The following is a 21,897-nucleotide window of genomic DNA, read 5'->3' on the forward strand; positions in this document are numbered from 1 at the left end:
CCCAACCCGGTCAACTAAGCTCTTGTTCAGGTCCCATCCTGGGGCTTGGGCTTTTGTTTATATGTACCTTCTCTGTGCTCTTGAGGCATGTGCAGCTTACCACAACCAGGCCAGTTGCTGGCTCATGATATAAATCCCCACTTCCATCCTAGCTTTTCTTCCTGCCAGCTGATCCTGGGTATAATTCTGAGGAAGGCAGGCATAAAGGAGGTGGAGGAGTTGCTGCCCATCTCTTTCCCAGCAGTTTCTTGGAGAACCAATAAAAGACATCAACTTTATGCATACCTTTCCAAGTTTTGCATGCTGCCCCCATTCCAGCTATTCAAGACAATGTGTTTTCTAAGATACTGAGTTCTGGTATTATGACCTGATTTTTAGATTCTGCATCAATATCTGTATTCAGTTTAGTAATTATTAGTCTGTTAGTTGCAATAATGAACATTGCAAAAAACATAAGCTGAATCAAAAGATAATTGAGAAACTGGGAGATTTTTGCAAATTAAGGCATACCCAAAGTGTTAATCTCTCTAAAATAAAAAGGGCTCTTAGAAACTTAATGAAATGATCAGCAACCTAATAGAAAAAGGAGTGGAGGAAATGACCAGGGTTCAAAAATGAATAGAAACAGTCCTTAAACATGTCCTTAAACATGTCCTTAAACATCTCAAAATAAGAAAACTGCAGATTCAAATTATGAGCTATTATTTTTTATCCATCACAGTGACCAAAATCCAAAAGATTTTATACACCAGTTCTGCTTTACATCTTATTATAGTTCTTTTATCTGTCTAGAAATTCATTTCTTTCGGAATATGAGGCAGGTTCCTATGAATCACAATAAGAACTTCTTGAGAGATGCCCATTTTCCCAAATTGTTCTGGCTACACTCACTGTTGCCAAGGTTTTGTGGGGCAACAGGCACTTGTCCACTGTTGCTGCATGATACAAACTAGCACAGTGCTTTTGAAGGGAATCTGGCAATATTTACCAGAATTATAGATGCATTCAGTCCTTTGATCCAGTAATCCTACTTCTGGTAATAACTCCTACAGATACACCTCTGCATATTCAAAATGACATATATGCAAGATTGTTGCAGCAAGGCTTGTAATAGTAAAAGATTAGATAACTCAGGTATTCAGCCATAGTTGACTGGTGGTTAAATAATATATGATACATTTACACATAAGGAAGAAGTCTATAACCTGATTTGGAGGGACCTTTAGGATTATGTGTGTGTGGAAAAAGCAAGGTCCAAGAAAATGTGTGTGGTTTGCTACCTTTTCTTTCTTATAAAGTGTTCCGGCTGCATAATTTTATTTGCTTCTTTATGCTTAAAGAAAACTGTATTAAAACAACTAAAAAAAATTGCCTATATGGAGAGCTGGGACAATAACAAGACATGTGTACTTCTTTATATTGCTTTGAGTTTTGAACTACGTATATGTAAAATATAAAATAAAATTGCATAGTAAGAGAATTTAAACCAAGATAGGAGGAGTGCAATCAGACAGTTGTTACTCCCAATAAGGGCAAGTTTTCTACTCGGCACAATTGTCAGTAAGCCTAAGCCTGGTCTCTTCCATTTCACACTTTTTCAAAAATCATTAGGGGTGCCTGGGTAGCTCAGTTGGTTAAGCATCTGACAGGTCATGATGTCAGGATTATGAAATTGAGCCCCGCACGATGGAGCCCCGAGTAGGGCTGGGCCTGGAGCCTGCTTAAGATTCTTCCTCTTCCTCTCCCCACCACCCGCCGCATGCATGCGCGCACTCTCTCAGAAAAAAATCACTACACTGAGCTTTCAGACATGCTTGAGGGAAGTAATAGTTAAATTATAATTATTGTTCATGTATATGTTATATATGTATGAAAACTCAGTAGAATTCACTTCTGACATACACAGTGTTTTGCAGTGTTTACAGCAACAGCAAAAGGGCAAGGGGGTAGCTGAGTCATGGCTTCTAAAAATTTCTTCTTTAAAATGAACATTGTTCTTTGATTATCTGCTACATTGATAGAATTTATTCACTGGAAAATCACTTGGTAGCACGTAGGATTAAAGGCTAAGAATAGGTTAAATCCTTTTTGATTGACTTAAATTATCTTAAAACTTCCATATTTGTGATTTGAAATTTCTGTATTTTGTACTAGGAACTAAAAAAGCATACAATCCTATTCTTAATGGAGCATTTTTCATAGGAGAGGTTAATATTAGCCTATTGTCCTCCCCTCATGTAGGATGGCACTCACCAGTTATTGTTGAGCTCCTCTAATTAACATCAGTGACTGAGAATAGAGTAAATCAAGTGGACATGGTCCTTGTCTGATATAAGGATCTGAAGACCTCTAATGAAATTGTTACTGAGGCTGCTTAGCCCCATCACTGCAAATGCTAGGCATCATGCAATCCTTGAGTCTCAAAATATGTTTATTTTTATTTTTTTCAATCATAATTTCTCACAGAACTCCTAGCAACATCTTAGGGCCCTAAGAACCCCACTTGAAAAACCTTGGTTTGGAGAGTTTCCGAAAACTACTTGAGCAAAGACCTGGGTGGTATATCAAACAATAGGAAAAATGGAGAGAAAAGCAACAAGATTATGAAAAGTTATTCTTACAGACAGATTTACATGGTTGTTTTTGCCATCTATTTTAAATATGACTTAGGTTTTCCAGTCATATCTCATACTCAGTTGTTTAGTTGATAAATACAAGGGAGAATTTGTGATATATTTTGTGAAAGTTTTGTGTATACCATTTTGTTTTTTTAGGGCTGCTCTTGAAGAAAATCCTTATTTCCGTTTGAAGAAAGTAGTGAAATGGTATTTGTCAGGATTCTATAAAAAGCCAAAGGTAATGTTTATATTTTACTTTCTTTAACCTTATACGAGTTCTTTATTTTTTACGTTATCTTTAGTTTATTGATAAGCATTACAAGGCCTCTTTGAGTTAGCAAAATTGCAAACTACTTAATCATTTAGACCTATATTGTGGATTGAAGTGGTTTCATTTTATCTCATGTCTTTACTGTGAAATTTTATAAGGATAGCTCCCAGATGACACAGCTAAATCCGTTTTGACTGGTTTAAACTATTTTGAATCTTCCAGATTTGTATTTTGAAACTTGTAATTTTTTTTTTACCAGGGACTGAAGAAACCTTACAATCCTATACTTGGTGAGACTTTCCGTTGTTTGTGGATTCATCCCAGAACAAACAGCAAAACTTTTTATATTGCTGAACAGGTATTAGAAGTGCATGTTACAGAAACAAAACTGGTTCGGAAGTTATTGGAATATTTTAATAAAAAATATTAACTCAGTAAATTCACTGTTGATTAACCTTTCTTATTAGTGAGCATTTGGTAAGCATTTAACCTTTTAGTACTGAATACTACTAAATATCATATTTATAAGTATTAAAATTACCTGGTATTGCACTTTTTTGCCTCTTATTTTATAATTTAATTCTCCCATTCCAATATTTCTTCTCAGCTATTCTCCATCTAAACCAACCCTGACCTCCTATTTCATGATCCCAAGTGACTGCATCTTCCAGTGATTTCTCCCTTCTCAAACTTCTGTATTATTTTTTGTGATTATCCATTAAGCTGTTATTTTAACACACACTGTTTAACTTTTTACAGAATATTTATTTCCTAATTGAATTGTCAGGTCCTTGAAAGAATGCCCTTCCTATAAACCTCTCTTTTTGTTGTACATATAATAGGCAGTCAAAATATTTCTTAGTTTTAATCTTTCATTAATTTAAGACTTATATACATTTATATTTGTGATTCTCAATATTCTCCCCTCATCCTCCCCTTCCCCCTGGTCCTGAGGAATAGGACATTTTTTTCTCAATAACAATGACTCCTTACTATAATAATTCTCACCTAGAGTGTAAGAAGGATGAGGAGACTGTGTCATTTGAAAAACCTTCCTCTTCCCTAGAGATTTTGATATACCTCTCAAATGGAGATGACTTATCCATGTATTAATTTTTAAAAAATTATTGATTACACCTTGCATTTTAGTTCACTATAATTCCTCACTAAATTGAGAAGCTGGAGAAGAGTTTGATTTTTAGCTTTGATTCATTTCAGAAAACATAAGGTGTATATGTATATATTGAAGGTGTTAGATTACTAAAGTAACATATTTGTCAAAGGTTTTGTTTCCTATTGCCTATTTAGTAATCCATATGAAGAATAGCTACTGTATTAGTTATCCATTGCTATATAATCAATGACTGCCAAAACTTAATGGCTTAAAACAACAAACATTTATTAGCTCCTACAATGAAGTTTAGGGATCTGAGAGCTGCTTAGCTGGATGGTTCTGGCTCAGGGTCTCTCATGAGAGTGCAGTTAAGATGTCAGCCAGCTTTGCAATCATCTGAAGACTTACCTGGGCTGGAAGATTTCACTTCTAAGCTCATCACATGGCTTTTAACAAGAGCACTCAGTTCCTTTCCACATGGGTTTCTCCATAGGGTTGTTCACAACATGGAAGCTGGCTTCTCAGAGCTAATGATCTGTGAGAGAGAGAGACAGAGAGAGACCAAAATGGATAGTGCATTATAACTTAATTTCAGAAGTGACATATGTCACTTCTACACAAAGTAACTTTGGTACAGTGTAAGAGGAGCCCACCTAATGGTGTGAACACCAGGAGGTGGTTTCCTTGGGAGATATCTTGGAAGCTGGTCACTATAGCCACCAATGTTTAATTTTACCACTTACCAAACATTGCTTCTTATTATTAGAGTATACTTTAAAGACTTGACCTTTTGATAATAGCACAATAATATGCTTATGTTATTATATTTTACATTTTTTCCTGTGTTTGATAGGTGTCTCATCATCCACCAATATCTGCCTTTTATGTTAGTAACCGAAAGGATGGATTTTGCCTTAGTGGTAGTATCCTGGCTAAGTCCAAGTTCTATGGTGAGTTTCTCCTTGTCTCAGTCTGCACCCTTTTCTGGAAGGTAGTATTTAAAAAAAACAAAACAACAAACAAAAACATATACTCCAATTTCAGATGTCTTGAGTTCTTCTAAATAGTTAAAGAAGAAATAATACCAAAAAAACACCAAAAAACAAAACCACCAAACCAATTCTGTACACATTTTACAGAAAGGAGAAGAGGAGGAAACATATATAGTATATGTTACATACGTATGAAAACATATTGAAAATCAGTGTAGTTCATATTAATTGAATGAAGGAAAACCATATCATTTTAATAAATGCAGAAAAAGCATTTGACAGTTTTCAACATCCATTTATGATAAAAGCTCTTATTAACAAACTAGGACTAGATTAAAGGTATCTGTGAAAAATATATGGCCAATTTCATACTCTTAAGGTGAAAATTATTTTTACTTAAGATCAAGAACAAGGCAAAAATGTTCAGTCTCACTACTTCTGTACAAAACTGATATTAGAAGTCATAGCCAATGCAGCAGGCCAGTTAAAGAAGAAGCATACAGATTAGAAAGGAGGAAGTTAAGAACCGTATACATACCTGATCTACAGAGAAAATTCTCAAGAATATACAAAAAACTACTAGAACTGATAAATGAATTTAGTAAGGTTGCTGGATACAAGGTGAAAATACAAAAGCCAGTTGTATTTCTATATACTAAAAATGAACACTTGCAGAATGAAATTTAAAAAACATCTCCAGTTATACTAGTATGTGAAAAATAAAATAGGAATAAAATAAAAGATGTGTAAAACTTGTAAACACTGAAAAACTACAAAGCATTGCTGAGGAAAATTAAAGAAGATTTAAGTAAATAGATATACTATGTTCATATATTAGATTTTAAAAATTGTTACAGTGGCATGAAATGTTGATATAACGGCATGGATGAATGTGAAAAACATTTTGCTAAGTAAAAGAAGTCAAACACAATAAACTGCATATTCTGTGATGCCATCTGTACAAATTCTAGAATAGGTAAAGCTACAGTGACAAAAACCAGACTAGTGGTTTCTTGGGGCTGGAGGAAAGGATTGACTGTCAAGAAGCAAAGGGGGAGCTTTTTGGGGTGATGCCAAGTTTTGTATCTTAATTGTGTGATGATGGTTACATGACTGTATACAATTGCCAAGGCTGTCGAAATACACACTTAACGTGGGTCACATATTGTATGTAAATTATGCCTCAGTAAAACTGGTGATGGCGGGGGTGGGGGAGAAAAATACACATGGGAGAAAAGCTAGAAGAAAATACCATGGAATTTTATCAACAATTGCATTTTGATGGGTTATGCTTATGTTTTCTTTTTTCAAAATATCTATAGTATTATTATGTCAATTTTAAGTACTAAGAGCTTGGGACTTAACTATGTAACTTACAGATAAGAAATAATGTTTTTATTCAAACACAAATATGTTACTAAGCCATATCGTAAAACAGTGTTTTATTGCATGTTCTATATATTTAAGATTTTTAAGAGCCTCATATAAAATAACATAACAAGCATATAACTGTACCTTTTAAAAGTACTCATTTTGTAAGACTGGGAATGTGGATCACATATGTTTTGGGTATAAGATAAAATACATACATTTGGGCACGTTGAGATTGAGACATTTTTAAGACATTCCACTGTAGATGTATGGTAGGTGTCCTGAGTATATTTTGTTTATTTTGAATTGGTTGCATTAGTTTTGTGAAATTTAATAAATGATATTTATTCTAGGAAACTCATTATCTGCAATATTAGAAGGAGAAGCACGATTAACTTTCTTGAATAGAGGTGAAGATTATGTCATGACAATGCCATATGCTCATTGTAAAGGTAAGTATTTTCCATACTTGAGTTAGATATTCCGTAAACCTTTTTAAGTAAATGTATATGGCTGTAATTTGTTGTGTTTTGTGATTGATGGAGTCAGCCTTTTGTTTGAAAGTGTCCTTGGTTTATAGATATTTAAGATTATTGCTGTCATCTACTGAATATTTCTATGGTTAATTAATTCACCTACAACAGACTTTTATGACACTTCAGTTGGAAAAGGCTGACTTATAATAATGGAATTTCGTTCACCTAATGTACAGGTTTTAAAATTGATGGTACTGCCCGTTATTTCAAAATCTTTTTAAAAAAGATTTTCATTTTCCTGCACCTCCACCCCTTTTTAAAATGTTAATTTGCTGCTTTTCGGTATACTAAGTCCTTTAAAATTTTTTCTTATCCTCATTTGGCAATTTCTTAAAAACTAATGTATTACACTTTTTCCCCATTATTTAAGATACAGATAAAGATACTATCATTTACAGCAGACCAGGGACCCAACCATTCGGTGCACCTTACATTTATAAACTCATTTAATCACTTCAGCAGCCCTATAATATTGGTAATATTGTCTGTTTTATTGATGTGGAAAATGAGGCACACAGAAATTTGCCTGAGATCACACAGCTAGGATGTTGCAGAGTCAAGATCTCTGTGACCTGCACTATTAAGCTATACGGCATCAGCTTCAACACTCAGTTTGGTCATTATCTGTATAATCCCTTGCAACCCATTTTTTAAAAATAACTTTTTTGGGTAATTATCCTCTTTTAGGAACTGATTCATGAAAACATGGAAATTATTTAATGTGGCCTCATTTCACAGATGTAGAAACTGAGAGGGTTAAGAATCTTATCTAAGGCCAAACCAGTGAGAACACGGAGACTAAACTCTAGGCTTGTTGACTCCCATCCACTGTAACATGGACCTACCTTGTTTGAAGTACAAGAGGGGCCACCTTGTGGCCTCAGGCTAGATAATTCTTTTTTTTTTTTTTTAAAGATTTTATTTGACAGAGCGCGAGAGCAGGAACACAAGCAGGGGGAGTGGGAGAGGGAGAAGCAGGCTCCCTGCTGAGCAAGGAGACCAATGTGGGGCTCGATCCCAGGATCCTGGGATCATGACCTGAGCCGAAGGCAGACACTTAACGACTGAGCCACCCAGGTGCCCCTCAGGCTAGATAATTCTTAGAGCTTCCATGTGTGGTTCTTGAAATAGGCATGAAGTGAAATATCTGAAATTATGAACTAAATTTGATAAGAAATATATTTAAAAATCTTGTATCATTTAGACTAAAGAAAATGATATTTTATGTAGATACCCAGGGCCAATGTCTTTTTGCATGGAAAAAACAAGAGATTATAATAACCCCTTGTGAATGAGCGTAGAAAATAATGATTGTTTTTTACCCTTGTGTATTTTCTATGATGTGTTCCTCAAATCGTTAATCTCACAAATTGTTTTACAAAGTGAATTCCATAGCCAAATAAGTATGAGACACATTGCAAATAAGCATAGTCTCTTCCCCTCTTGGAAATTAACATTGTGCATTTGCATATTAAAAGCTCCCTTAACAGTTTAGTCCAAGAACAGATCATGCACACATGCACACTTAAACTTTAACAAATTTAAAAGAATTTTCTCAACTTTTAGCCACAGAACCTATTTGAGGGATTTTTTTTTTTTTTTACATTTTTGTCTTACTTATATAGTTGATTCTTGTGATTAGCAGTAGTTATGTTCCATAAAGTCACCACAAATACATTTTAATGAATACTAAACCATTGCTTCTAGGGGAAACACAAGATTAGGTTACTATGAGTCACCTTTTCATCAACCAATTAATACATAACCTTGTTTCTATTTAAAGACACCTTATTGTATATTATTGATTCAGTAACATTGAACTAACAGCCAACAGCACTATAATCATGCCTGAACCAAGCTTTAATACACATTTTCTCCATAAGGTACATTATAGCCTTCTTTGCTTAGGAAAGCTAGATAGCACTTTAGCACTACATTTGGAGGTCATTTTAAACCATGAAATTACCAACAAAAATCACCAAACTGTGAAAAATGTGGCTCTTAAAAATACTGCAAAAAAAAGCACTTGTTTACCAAATGAGGGATGAAACCAGAAGGCAGTGTTAACCTTGTTCAACCTCAGCTGGCAATTTGCACATGGGACAACTCAAATTTTTCACCACTCTGTGCATGAAGGACTGCAAAAGTGCTGTGGGTATTTATTTTGGGATTGCTAACATGTTTCAGTGAGAATGTGAATTCGCAAATAATTGGATCTACAAATGGAATGGAATCTGCAAATAATTGTATCCTCTGTTACCTATTTAAGTCCTACAGAAACAACTCTGTGTATGTTACAGATTGTTATTGGGTGGGACAGAAAACCCTTGAATTACTGGTTTCTCCTAGAGGGAGAGTAGATTGTAAAGTTCTGCTTGTTATTATTAGCCAGCATTTCTCTTCAACCTTTTGTCAAAATTGTTTTTTTTTTTTTTTTTTTTTTTAGGAATTCTTTATGGCACAATGACACTGGAGCTTGGTGGCATAGTCAATATTACATGTCAAAAAACTGGATACAGTGCAATACTTGAATTCAAACTAAAGGTTAGTACAGTTAGAAGGTGTCACCTAATTAAAGAGGATCTGTGCTATAAATATTGAACAAAGAGCACAGCTTAGCTCCTTATTAAAAAATAAATTTAAGAACACAGAGGGCAGCCTTGGCAGATCCAAATCAACAGAAAGCCTTCATTTTTTGTTTGTTGATTTTAATTAATAAAACTGTTGTTATTTTATGGGAGATGAGATATATGAAGTGAATGGATAGAAATTTCTCAGTAAATTAAAGCATTTCTTTATAAAATACCACAAAGTATGTATTAACTTGAGCTAAAGTTGTGTACACTAAGAGTTGTATTGGTTACTATTTCTGCCTAACAATTTACTCAAACTCACAGCCTTAAAAACAACCTTGCTCTGATCTATAGGGGTTCTATCAGTCGGGAACTTGACCAGAGCATATTGGGGATGGCTTATATCTGCCACATAATGTTTGGGGCCTCAGGAAGACTTGCAGGTTGTGAGTGACTCAACAGTTGGGGCCGGAATTACCTGAAGGCTCATCACTTACGTGTCTGGTGCATGGGTTGGGACAACTTAAAGACTAGGACTGCTGATCTGAGCACCTGTATGTATGGCCCTTCTATGTGGCTTGGCTTCCTCACAGCACAATGGCTTCAAGTAGTCCAACTTCTTACTTGGTAGCTCATGGTTCCAAGGGCAAGTGTTCTTGTGAGCAAGGTGGAAGCTGCATTGCCATCCATGACCTGGTGGCAGAAGAGTCAAATTACATCACTTCCACCATTTTCTGTTGAAGAGTTATAAGCCCACCCAAATTCAAGGGGAAAGGATGTAGCCCCCACTTCTCAATGGGAAGATGGCTATATTTGGAAAATTTTGTCTGCCTCTAAGTGAAAGGGAAATTTAAGACCTTTTCATTGTAGCAGTTATTGGTTTAGGACAATACATTATGTTCAGATAAGAATATTTCTATGAACTATTTAATATTTGTTACCAAATTTCTCCTGTGTTGATACCCAGCTGATCAGCAACTAATCAACAACTTTGTTCTGATAAAAAGTATCTCTTCAGTATTATTTGGTGCAGTGCCCTTTTTTTTTTAATCTTAGCAAATTTTTGGCTTGTATGCTGATAATGATACCTGAAAATCAGACTAAAGATGTCTTAAGTAATTTCTGACACCTTTAAGGGCTAGATTGGAACATCAGAATTTTGTCACTGACTAGAGACATCAGTAAGGCAATATAGTAACTCAGAGTGTATTCTGATTTAATTTTTGGAGGATTTTTTGGTTAAGTATTGTTTTACTGTTGTTTTGAAGGAAGGGCTATTCTAAAAGATGAACTAAGTCCCTCAAGTCCACTGAATTACTATTGCTTAAATAGACTACAACATTGATAGACCACAGTTGAGTCAGAAGAGAGCACAAGGCATGAGTCATCATTTGTGATCTTTCTCAATATGTTTATTTGGACTTCACACACACTGTTTTTACCTTTTTCTCCCCACAAATTCCAATTTCTTTTCATTGAACATTTCTGACTAAAATTTCACCCTTTTTGCCTTCAGTAGCACTGTAACTACACAATTACGTCTTTCGTTCCTTTTTGTCTACTTTATATGTAAATATAAGTTAAAAGCAAAATATTTCTGTAACATTTTCTCTCTTAAAAGCCATTTCTAGGTAGTAGTGACTGTGTTAATCAAATATCAGGGAAACTGAAATTGGGAAAAGAAGTCCTAGCTACTTTGGAAGGCCACTGGGTAAGTGTTTTTGTATTTTAGCTTTACAAAAAGAATTTTATTCTGTGAAAAAAAATTAAAAATAACATTTTAAAAGTTCACTTATTCCATTGCTAAAAGCATCATCACTATTCAACATAAGCTTCAGCTGAACAAATATTTTGGCATTGAGCTATTATCAACAGTCTTTAGTTTCATGTAGTACTTTATCTTTCCAAAACTTTTTTTTTTTAAAGATTTATTTATTTATTTGAGAGAGAGAGAGAGAGCACATGAGAGGGGGGAGGGTCAGAGGGAGAAGCAGACTCCCTGCTGAGCAGGGAGCCCAATGTTGGACTCAATCCTGGGACTCCAGGATCATGACCTGAGCCGAAGGCAGTCGCTTAACCAACTGAGCCACCCAGGCGCCCTCCAAAACTTTAATTCAATAAAAATAGCTAACTTACCACTTACAATGTATTGCACTGTTTAAAAATGTTACTCATATTAGTTCATTTAATACTAAGTAACTGTATGAGGTGGGTACTGTTAACTGTCTCTGTTTTACAGAGGAGGACACTGAGGCACAGAGGGTTTAATTTGCTCAAAGTGGTGGAGCAGTATTCCCGCCCATGCTCTCTGGCTCCAGGGCTGTGCTTCTACTCAGAGCAGTATACTGCCTCTCACCTCGAAGAAAGAGGCATTTCCAATTAGAGTTACATTTCCTTTTGGGGAACATTGAAAGGATACAGTGGTATTTGAGAGCAATGGCTTTTATTTCTTTATCTACTGACGTAAATTCACATTTATGTAATTTTGTTAAGAGGAGCTTATGAATAAGAAGGATGTATCATGGTACTGCCTAGATGCACTCTCACTGTGAACACTGAGTATATGCTATTTTCTGCATTATAATAAGCAGAAAATGATGAGAAATGTGATGAGAAAATGACACTGGATCTAGAGACTCAACCAAGAGGCCGCAAATGCTCTGTAATTTTAAAAATTTACCTCAATCCAAAAATCATTTGGAAAAAAGATAAAACTATGTTTTTTTAAAAAAATGAAATTTCTAAGATTGTGCTCAAATTTTTAATGCTAAGAAAAGCTTGTTGAGGTTGTGTGTGTGTGTGTATATAGAGTACATAGATAGTCAACAGCATCTCATTGTAGTTCTAGCAAATACTGTGCTCTACTTTAACAATTCAAAAATGGTTGTTGAGGTTTTTGCAAGTAATTGTTTGAAATTTGTTTATTAAGTAAAACTTGTGAACTCTTCATGAACTTTTTGTGTGTTCAAATTTTTTAAATGACTAGTATTACATATTTAATCTAATGGTTTTATAAAATGACAAGAGATTTGGGACTTTTAGAAAAGTGCTAGTTGTATTTGTTTTAAAAATGTGTTTAACTGTGGGATTAAGTATCAGGAAGAAAGTATTATTATATTGTTATACTAAATAATCCTCTTTAAATAATGACAACTCTCTTCATTAATTTTTAATTTCTTTAAATACAGGATAGTGAAGTTTTTATTAATGACAAAAAGACTGATAATTCAGAGGTTTTCTGGAATCCAACACCAGACATTAAGCAGTGGAGATTAATAAGGCACACTGTAAAATTTGAAGAGCAGGGGGATTTTGAATCAGAGAAGTAAGTATACCATTTTTCAGCTAACGTCATGAATATCGAAGAGTGTTTTTTAATCCCTCAATAGTATGGACACTTTTCTCTGTCACTTTTCAGTCACATTTTAATTCAGCAAAATAATTTAACATTTGTGGGATGTGACAGGATTTTTTTTTTTTTTTGGCATATGTGAATGTCAAATAAATATACAAATCATACTGGTTAAAAAAATCATACTGGTTTTCTGCAGTTCTAAGCTAAAGCTTCCCATTTTTTCCTTTCTCTTCTTCTCTGCTCCAGGGCCTATTAAAAACAAAAACAAAACAAAAAAAACCAAAAACTTCTGTTTTGTTTGTATAAAATCATGGGACTAATTAACTCTTGGCTTTCAAAATATAAGAATTATGTCATGGGATATGCAGGCTTTTAGAGGAGTTACTTAGTTGGGTAATAATGACGACTTTCGTTTCTGTTCTTAAGTCATGAAATTCTTGCTGGATCTCTTACTTTTGAACCAAAAATACTGTTTAAATATTGCCCAGTTCTATTCTTATTATATTTCTCTGTGTTAGAAGGTTTCTATGCAAAAGACACTCTACCAGGTACTTCATATACATTATACAGTTTAGCTCTCACTACATGTTCTCATACGCATGTCATTCTCATGTCCCATTGTCATGAGGACTCATGTCTGTGTACTTTCCTTCTACATTCAAAATTGAGGTTGTCAGAAATGGAAGAATATGTATGTACCAGTTCTAAAAATTGTTTCAGCTATAACCACATGATGCTCTCTATCAAGAGTGAAGCTTTGCCAAGGCATACAACAATTTTTGAGGTGTGAATATAATTTAACATATTTTAAAGATGAGGAAATGAGTCTTAGGATAAGTAACTTTTAGTTCACCAGCCAAGAATTCATCCCAACTCTGATTCCAAAGCTTGTGTTCTTTCAGTCACAACATGCTGTCTTCCTAGGTAGATGGAATATAGATAGTATATTTTTATTTGATAAAAAACTAAACTTTAGTAGGGGAAAAGATTTTACTTCAGTCTTTTCTGTTATATCATTGGTTCTCAACACTGGCTACACATTAAAATCACCTGGAAAACATGTAAAAAAACCAATACTTGGGCCTATCCCCAAGATTTTGATTTTAAAAGTTCCTGATGATTCCTGCATCCAAGGTTGAGAAGCATGGCATTACAGTATTGGATCTTTGAGGCTAGTGAATCTAAAACAGTGAAAAGAATCATCCAGGGAGCTTAAAAATATAGATTCTCAAGCCTTCATTACATTCTTATCATCTTGGGTCAGCACCATTCATTGCCATATGTTTAAGAATTCAGGTAATATCTCTCTCCTGGCAAGAAAAAAATTCGTTTCCACTGTGATCTCTCTACTTAAGGCACCACTTTTTATATCTTGACACATTTCGAAGCCTATGAGCATAAGCTTTGTCACAGCCAAAAACCCACATGGGCACCATTTTCTCTCAAGGAGATTCAAATCTATTCTATGTAGATTTGATTTTCTCTTGCTTTTTTAATGCTGTTTTTAAACACGTATTAGACTCTGGCAGCGGGTAACTCGAGCCATAAATGCCAAAGACCAAACGGAAGCTACTCAAGAAAAGTATGTTTTAGAAGAAGCTCAAAGACAAGCTGCCAGAGATCGGAAAACAAAAAGTGAAGAGTGGACATGCAAGTTATTTGAGCTTGATCCACTCACAGGAGAATGGCATTACAAGTTTGCAGAGTAAGTAATTAAAAAGAGTATGTTACAAACAATATACCAACGTAGTTTTTTGCCTTTATTTCTGTAATTTTTGCTGTTAGTTGGAGTAGTTTTTCATTAAGCCATATATATAAATTAGTATGAGATTTTAAACTTGATGTTCCATTCATTATAAATTTGACTCCATGAGAGTAGTTTACAAAATAAGCTGAGGATCAGAAGATTAGATATAATAAATCTTAATCTTACATCTAGGTTCATAATTGCTAATGTAAATGTATTTATAGAATACATTTTTGGAAAAGTATTTGAGTGTTTTGTTCAGTTATGAAACGGGTTTTCTTTTTTTTTTTTTTTTTCATTTATACAGTACTAGACCATGGGACCCACTTAATGATATGATACAGTTCGAAAAAGATGGTGTTATCCAGACCAAAGTGAAACATCGCACTCCAATGGTATGTAATAAAAAAGTAACAAGATCTGCTAGGCATACAAATTTTTCTTTTAAATATTTATTTTTTAGAAAAAGAGAGCGAGTAGGGGGGAGGGGCAGAGGGAGAGAGAATTTCAAGTAGACTCTGCCCTGGGCACGGTACCTGAATCAGGGCTTGATCCCACAGCCCATGAGATCATGACCTGAGCCAAAACCAGGAGTTGGACACTTAACCCGTGTGCCACCCAGGCACCCCTAGGCATACAAATTTTTTAAACCCCTTAGTATCTTTGGCCATCAGTGTTTAAAATTTGGCTTCAAAATTTAAAATTTGGGGTCAGCAAAATGCAGAGTAGGCAGCTCCAAGCTCTTGTCCCTTCAAAGAAACAAAAAAGCAAGCAAAAATGGTCAGAACCAAATTTGCCAGAACTATGGAAAACAGTCAGAGGTTTGCAGCAAAAAAATGAATGCTAAATCAAGACAGAGATGACTTCAAAGCCATAGGAAAGCTTTATGGCATTTTTACTTGTCCTTACCCCAACTCTTCACAGGTGGACTGGTAGTCTTGAAGGGTCCCCAGATTCCCAGTGTGTGTCCTGGTTCCAGAGGGAGCAGAGCAGACCTTATTCACAAATTGTGTATGTCTATTGTAACCTCTCTGGGGGCTACCTGAAGGATGCCTGTTGTCGCTAACTCAGAGCTCAACCAGAAAGGCTGCAGGCATTGCTTGGAAGTACTGTGAGCCATACTGACAGCCTACACAATCCTGGGGCAAAAGATACCATTGAAACAAAACAGTAGACTGTGGAAGGCCAGAAATAAAAGCTGGGGAGAGAATCTTTGGGAAACTAGGGAACCAGGGATTTTAGAAGACCATGGACATGTTCAAGGCAAAATGCTTATGCTTAAAAAAGACCTGTGCAAGCCTGGCTTAGTTTTGAAAGAGGGCTGCTACATAGAGCCAGTCTGCTAAGGCTGGGAGAGTATTTTTTTGTTTTTGTCTTTTGTTTTTATTTGTTTAGCTACTGGTGTTCAAGGAAGCTTCTGTCAAAATGCTAGCTGAACACAAGGTAAGGAGCAGAGATTTCAGTAACCATGAACAAGGAATACAGTCTTTGCAAAAACAATTTAGAGACTTGACTGAACAAATGGAGTACTGTAGCTTTCATCAGTCCAGAAGACAGCAAGCCCTGGGGAGAAGATGGAGAATCTGATTTCCTGAATTACCACATTATAACAGTCAGATGTCCAGTTTTCCATAAAGAATAACAGGGCATACATACAAAGAAGCATGAAAGCATGACCCATTCATTAAAAGGAACAGAATAAATTGACAGAAACCATCCCTGATGAAATCTAGACACCAGACTCAGAAGACAGTTTTTAGAACAGTTGTCTCAAATGTGCCCACAGAGTTAAACAGGAACAGGAACAAAGAACTAAAGAAAACCAAGAAAAAGATACATAAACAAAATTAGAATATCAATAAAGAGAAATTATACAAAAGAACCAAACAAATTCTGGAGCTCAAAAATAGAATAACTAAAGTGAAAAAGAGGCTACTAGGGACTGGGGAAGAGAGAATGGGAAGTCATTGCTTAATTATTATAGTCTCTCTTTGGGATGATGAAAATGTTTTAGAAGTAGCTGTGACATTTGCACAATATTGTGAATCTACTTAATACTACTGAATTGTACACTTAAAAATGGCTAAGATGGCAAAATTTATTATATATATGTATATCAGTACACATACATGGTATCACTATTTAGAAATTGTAAAACATTTTAGGGGCGCCTGGGTGGCTCAGTCATTTAAGCATTTGACTCTTGATTTTGGCTCAGGTCATGATCTCAGGGTTGTGAGATCAGGCCCTGCGTTGGGCTCCATGCTGGGCATGGAGCCTGCCTAAGATTTCTCTCTCTCTCTCTCTCTCTGTCTCCCCGTCCCTCTCTCTCCCCCCTCCCCTCCCCCCTCTTTTTCCCTCCCTCCCTCTCTCAAAAAGATAAGAAATTTTAAAACATTTTAAAATTTTGTTTCTTCCTTTAACCACACTAACATGATGGATAGCAACAGGGCATCTGTATTTCCTCCTAAAGGTAGAGTTTACTGAGAGATAGATTGCTGACTCCCTTTATCATTTTAAATACTTCTCACCGGTCTTCATAATGTCCAATTTGAACCTACTCTAAGAATGTGGATTTGGATTCTAATGCTATAATGTTTAGTCTCTATGACTTGAAGTAGGAGGGCATAGTGTAGGCTGGATCTAGAACCTACTTGCTCATTGCTTATTTTCTATTAATAAAATTACAGAAATTTTATTTGAATTTCAGTCTTTTGAATAAGATTTTGCAAAAGAATAGGTAATTGGTGGATAATGTCTCTTTAGAATAGTATGAATAGAATCCAGGAGTTAGGATGACTGGTTCCCTGTTTTTCTAAGCATGTAAATTACCTTACCCTTTTAATTCTAGTTTCTTCTCTTGAATTTGAGTTTTTAACCTTAGGATTGACCTCCAAAATTGCAAGCCTATTAATAGAGTCTAAAGTTCATTATTCTAAGGAAAATTTAGTCTTAGTTGATCATTTGATATACTTCTGAATCTTGTGCATGCATTCAAATACTTTCTGTAAGTATAAATCATGCTCTGCAACGGGGCGCCTGGGTGGCTCAGTCGGTTAAGCATCTGTCTTCGGCTCAGGTCATGATCTCAGGGTCCTGAGATTAAGCCCCGTGTCATGCTTCCTGCGCAGCAGGGAGTCTGCTTCTCCTTCTGCTGCTCCCCCCTTCCCCCACCTCCCCACTGCTGTCTCTCAAATAAATAAATAAAATCTTTTTTAAAAAAATCATGCTCTGCAAAATAATAATACTTCCATTTATTATAAGATGCTTTCTAGGGGCAACTGGGTGGCTCAGTCGGTTAAGCGTCTGCCTTTGGCTCAGGTCATGAGCCCTGCATTGGGCTCCCTGCTCAATAGGGAGTCTGCTTCTCCCTCTCCCTCTGCCCCTCCCCCTGCTCATGCTTGCTCACGCTCTCTCTCAAATAAATAAAATCTTTAAAAAAAAAGATGCTTTCTACATTATCCAGATATTATTAAAAGTAAGTAAATAATTTTATGGGAAACCCAACATCAATCAATAGGAATGTTTCTAATGTTGAGAACAAGATAAATATGATTGAAAAAGAACACTACTATTTGACATTGAACTAGAGATACTGACTGGTACAGTTAGAAGTATGGGGGGGGTCTATATTCATATTTGTGTGTACATAAAAATGTCTTTTGAAGGATATACAAAGTAGTAGTGTGAGTATTTGTGGCAGAGAAAATGGGTTGATAGAGTTCAGGAGTAAAGAGAAACTCTTCATTGCGTATTTTTAAAATATTTTTTGTTGTTTGTGCCAAATTAATGTTTCCTATTACAATTTAATAATTTGATTATATAAGTATATCACATCTTGTTTGTTAAGTTTTAATTAGACTATTTCATCTTTGTTTTTACTTCAGTGTACTGCACCCATGAACGGATAGTTTTGACAGTTGTACAACATTGGTCTTTAATTTAAAAATTGACTGCAAATTCACATAGCATGGCTTTTTTTCCAGGTTAGTGTCCCAAAAATGAAACATAAGCCAACCAGGCAACAGAAGAAAGTGGCAAAAGGCTATTCCTCCCCAGAACCTGATATCCAGGACTCATCTGGAAGTGAAGGTAAAAATATTTACTACAGACAATTCACTACAAGCACCTAAACTTTTAAAAGGATATTACTGTTTTATGTTTAATATGTGAAAAATGTTTTTCATATGAACTCAAGAAGATAATGTAGGAGTTTGGGTGGAGACAGAAATGGTATGCAAAAAAAAGCTATTTTAGATTATAGATAAGTTTTAAGACCAGGCCACGAGGGAAAGGCAAGAGAGAACATGCAAATCAAGAACCACACTGTAGTACTAGTTCTTATGTCTTGTTAGCTTCTGAAAAATTGTTGATTTCGTAGATTCAATGCAGGAAGCATTTTTTGAGCTTTGAACTCATTTCCATGCTTCAAAAAAAGTTTTCCATTTTTAGAATAAATTCTTACAGTGTTTAGAAGTCACAGACAAGTAAAAATATAACTATATCAAAATTATGGTCTGAATTAACTAGTATGCCATTCTTGTTCACTTCAGATAATGTGTAAAATGTCTTGAATTACATTGAGATATAATCAAGAAAGGATTAAGGTAATGTCTGAGAAAATAAAGTTTTTTTTAAAAGCCACAGTTCTCTACTAAGCTCACACTAAGCTGGGGAGCTTTTTTTTTTTTTTAAAGATTTTATTTATTTATTTGACAGAGAGAGACACAGTGAGAGAGGGAACACAAGCAAGGGGGGGGTGGGAGAGGGAGAAGCAGGCTTCCCGCAGAGCAGAGAGCCCGATGTGGGGCTCGATCCCAGGACCCTGGGATCATGACCTGAGCCCAAGGCAGTTGCTTAACAACTGAGCCACCCAGGCGCCCAAGGGGGAGCTTATTTTTATAGAGATAACACTAGAGGTGAATAAATGATAAATGACAGGAAATTAGTAGACAACAAATAACAGTTTAAAGGAAAGGGAGCTGAATTCAGTTTGAGGAAGGTTCTTAGAGGAACCCAGATGAATTATTAGGATTTCTAATGGATTACAGCAATCTCGGCTTGAGGGATGTGGGTGGGGGGCAAGATTACCAGTGTAAAAGAAGAATAAAATCAATAAAAGTTTAAAAGTATGAGTCACAGGGTACTGGTGTACTGGAGTGGGGAGTATTAGTTATACTTTTTTGTTCCCATTTTACAGAAAAGGAAATTGAGACACAGGTTAACCTGCTCAAGGTCACATATCCCATAAGGCAGTATGTATATGTAGTGTGTGCAGATATTTTGGTTCCTTACACTTTCTTATCCACTCCGCTATTTACCTGTAACTTATCAGCTGACATTCACTGAGTACTTAATATGTGCCAAGCTAGATGTTTAACACACTGTACTACCACCATGTGAAGTTTGAATGGTGGTATTATTATTCCTGTTTTACAAATGAGAAAGCTGAGACCTGGAGAGAGGTTAAGATCTGAACAAAAACAGAAAGGAAGGAATGGATATGAGAGGTTTGAAGGGGAAAAAAAATACATTATACTAGTTGACAGTAAAAATTTATAGAAAAGGTAGCAAAACCAACTGAAAAGATATAAAATTTAGGTGACTAGGGAAATAAAGATAACATTAACAGTAAAACACTGAAAAGGGGGCCCAAAAAGCTGACTTCTTCAGATATAGGCAAATAGACAAGAGATAGAAGAGAGTAATACCTTCCCCCAAATTAATATATGTATTTTTAATGAATTATTTTTGTCTGTTTTAATGAATTTTAAAAAACATGCCATCCAAATTTAATTTGTGGTTACTTTAAATATATTTGTAGTATTCTAGTTTTGAAGTGATATGATTGAAACTTAAAAAATGCAGAGTATTAGTATTACGTTACTCTCTAAGCCATAAAAATAATGCCTAGGAAAATTTTTATTACACAAGAATCGTTAAGCTGAAATGTAAATTGTTTATAATTAAATGTGTTTGCTATTTTCACCAACTTCATTCCAAATGTCTTTTCAGCTCAGTCAGTAAAACCAAATACAAGAAGAAAGAAAGGGATAGAACTGGGAGACATTCAAAATTCCATCGAATCTATAAAACAAACACAGGAAGAAATTAAAAGGTAATATATATGGATAGTGGCTATTCATTTAAGTCTAGAGGGATAGTTAAGAATCCTGTTATGTAGGAAATTATATGCAAACTTTACAGTTTTATACCATTGTTGGGCTAAAATAGACCTTGGCTTCTGTTGGCCTGATGACTAAAACTTATGAACTTCTTTCACCACTAAAATATTGGGGGAGAGTGGTGGTTTTTCCTCATCTGTGAGGGCAGAATTAGAATCTTACTGCTGTAGCATACTAGAAATATAGCTGGGTTAGGTGTGGAAGTGGGTGGTTTCTGAGAAAGTCAGCTAACAAAGGCTTCTGCTGTCCCTTTTGTGTATGTGGCTAATTTTTAATTGGAATGCATCAGTTGTTGAAATACTGAAATACTTCATAGCAATGGTTAAATAGCCTGAGACCTTTGAGTGCTCTTTTTGTAGTTCCAGACCCTCCCTCACACACACCTCTCCATGATCCAGCAGATCCAGCCTAAGAAGGCTCCTTAAAGAGGGAAGGGTCCTGATCTGTCCTGCTCCATTGCTAAGCTAGCATGAGTGCAGATTGGTTGCCTCCCATTGCTATATCAGGGAATTTTTTTTTTTTTAAAGGTGATTTTTCTTTTCTTAGTGATTTTAGGGCTTACATTTAGTTGCTGTTTTCATTTACAGCCTCATCTCCTGCCATTCCCCTACACCTGTCCCATGTTCTAGTTCTGTGAAACTCCTCACATCTCCAGGATACACTGTGCTGTGTCATCTTTGGAGCTTTGCCAACACCGAATTGCTCTTCCTCCCACCCTGCCCATTAAGAAAATCCCTGTTTATCCTTCAGAATATAATTCAGATACCACCCTTTTAGTACCATTTCTAATTACTCACCCTGCCCTGTAGAGTTACTAATCTCTCCACTTTCCTTGTACAGTTCTCTATACATAACTGCTTTTGAGCAGTTACTAGACTATAGAGTTGTTATTGTAAGTGTCTACTTACCTCACCCCTGCTGCCCCCACTGGACCATGAGCTCCTTTAGAGGAGGGAGCATGTCTTCTGCATCTTGGTGTCACCAGCCCTTATATAAAATTTTCATTTCCTAGTTTAATTAGATTTTATAAATTAATGAGCCTGTTCATTTGCTTCCTTATACTGGTAAAACACTTTAATAAAAGAAGTTGGGGTGGGGGCGGGGTGGGATGTCTTCACTAATTAGTTTTTCTTGT

General features: G+C 35.5%; 1 protein-coding gene across 10 annotated transcripts in view; it reads left to right on the top strand.

Moving 5' to 3' along the window:
• Positions 1–21,897, top strand: part of OSBPL8 (oxysterol binding protein like 8) — a 158,016-nt gene that overhangs the window by 131,336 nt on the left and 4,783 nt on the right. For all 10 annotated transcript variants that reach the window (XM_032393755.1, XM_032393756.1, XM_032393757.1 and 7 more), the window contains 11 exons: positions 2,775–2,856; positions 3,149–3,247; positions 4,857–4,953; positions 6,720–6,818; positions 9,349–9,446; positions 11,097–11,186; positions 12,664–12,800; positions 14,350–14,535; positions 14,885–14,972; positions 18,564–18,669; positions 20,593–20,695. In XM_032393755.1, the coding sequence (XP_032249646.1) occupies positions 2,775–2,856; positions 3,149–3,247; positions 4,857–4,953; positions 6,720–6,818; positions 9,349–9,446; positions 11,097–11,186; positions 12,664–12,800; positions 14,350–14,535; positions 14,885–14,972; positions 18,564–18,669; positions 20,593–20,695 (1,185 nt within the window). The remainder of the gene's footprint in view (positions 1–2,774; positions 2,857–3,148; positions 3,248–4,856; positions 4,954–6,719; positions 6,819–9,348; positions 9,447–11,096; positions 11,187–12,663; positions 12,801–14,349; positions 14,536–14,884; positions 14,973–18,563; positions 18,670–20,592; positions 20,696–21,897) is intronic.

The sequence above is a fragment of the Phoca vitulina genome, unplaced genomic scaffold (assembly GCF_004348235.1).
Source record: "Phoca vitulina isolate PV1807 unplaced genomic scaffold, GSC_HSeal_1.0 scaffold76, whole genome shotgun sequence".
Lineage (NCBI taxonomy): Eukaryota > Metazoa > Chordata > Mammalia > Carnivora > Phocidae > Phoca > Phoca vitulina.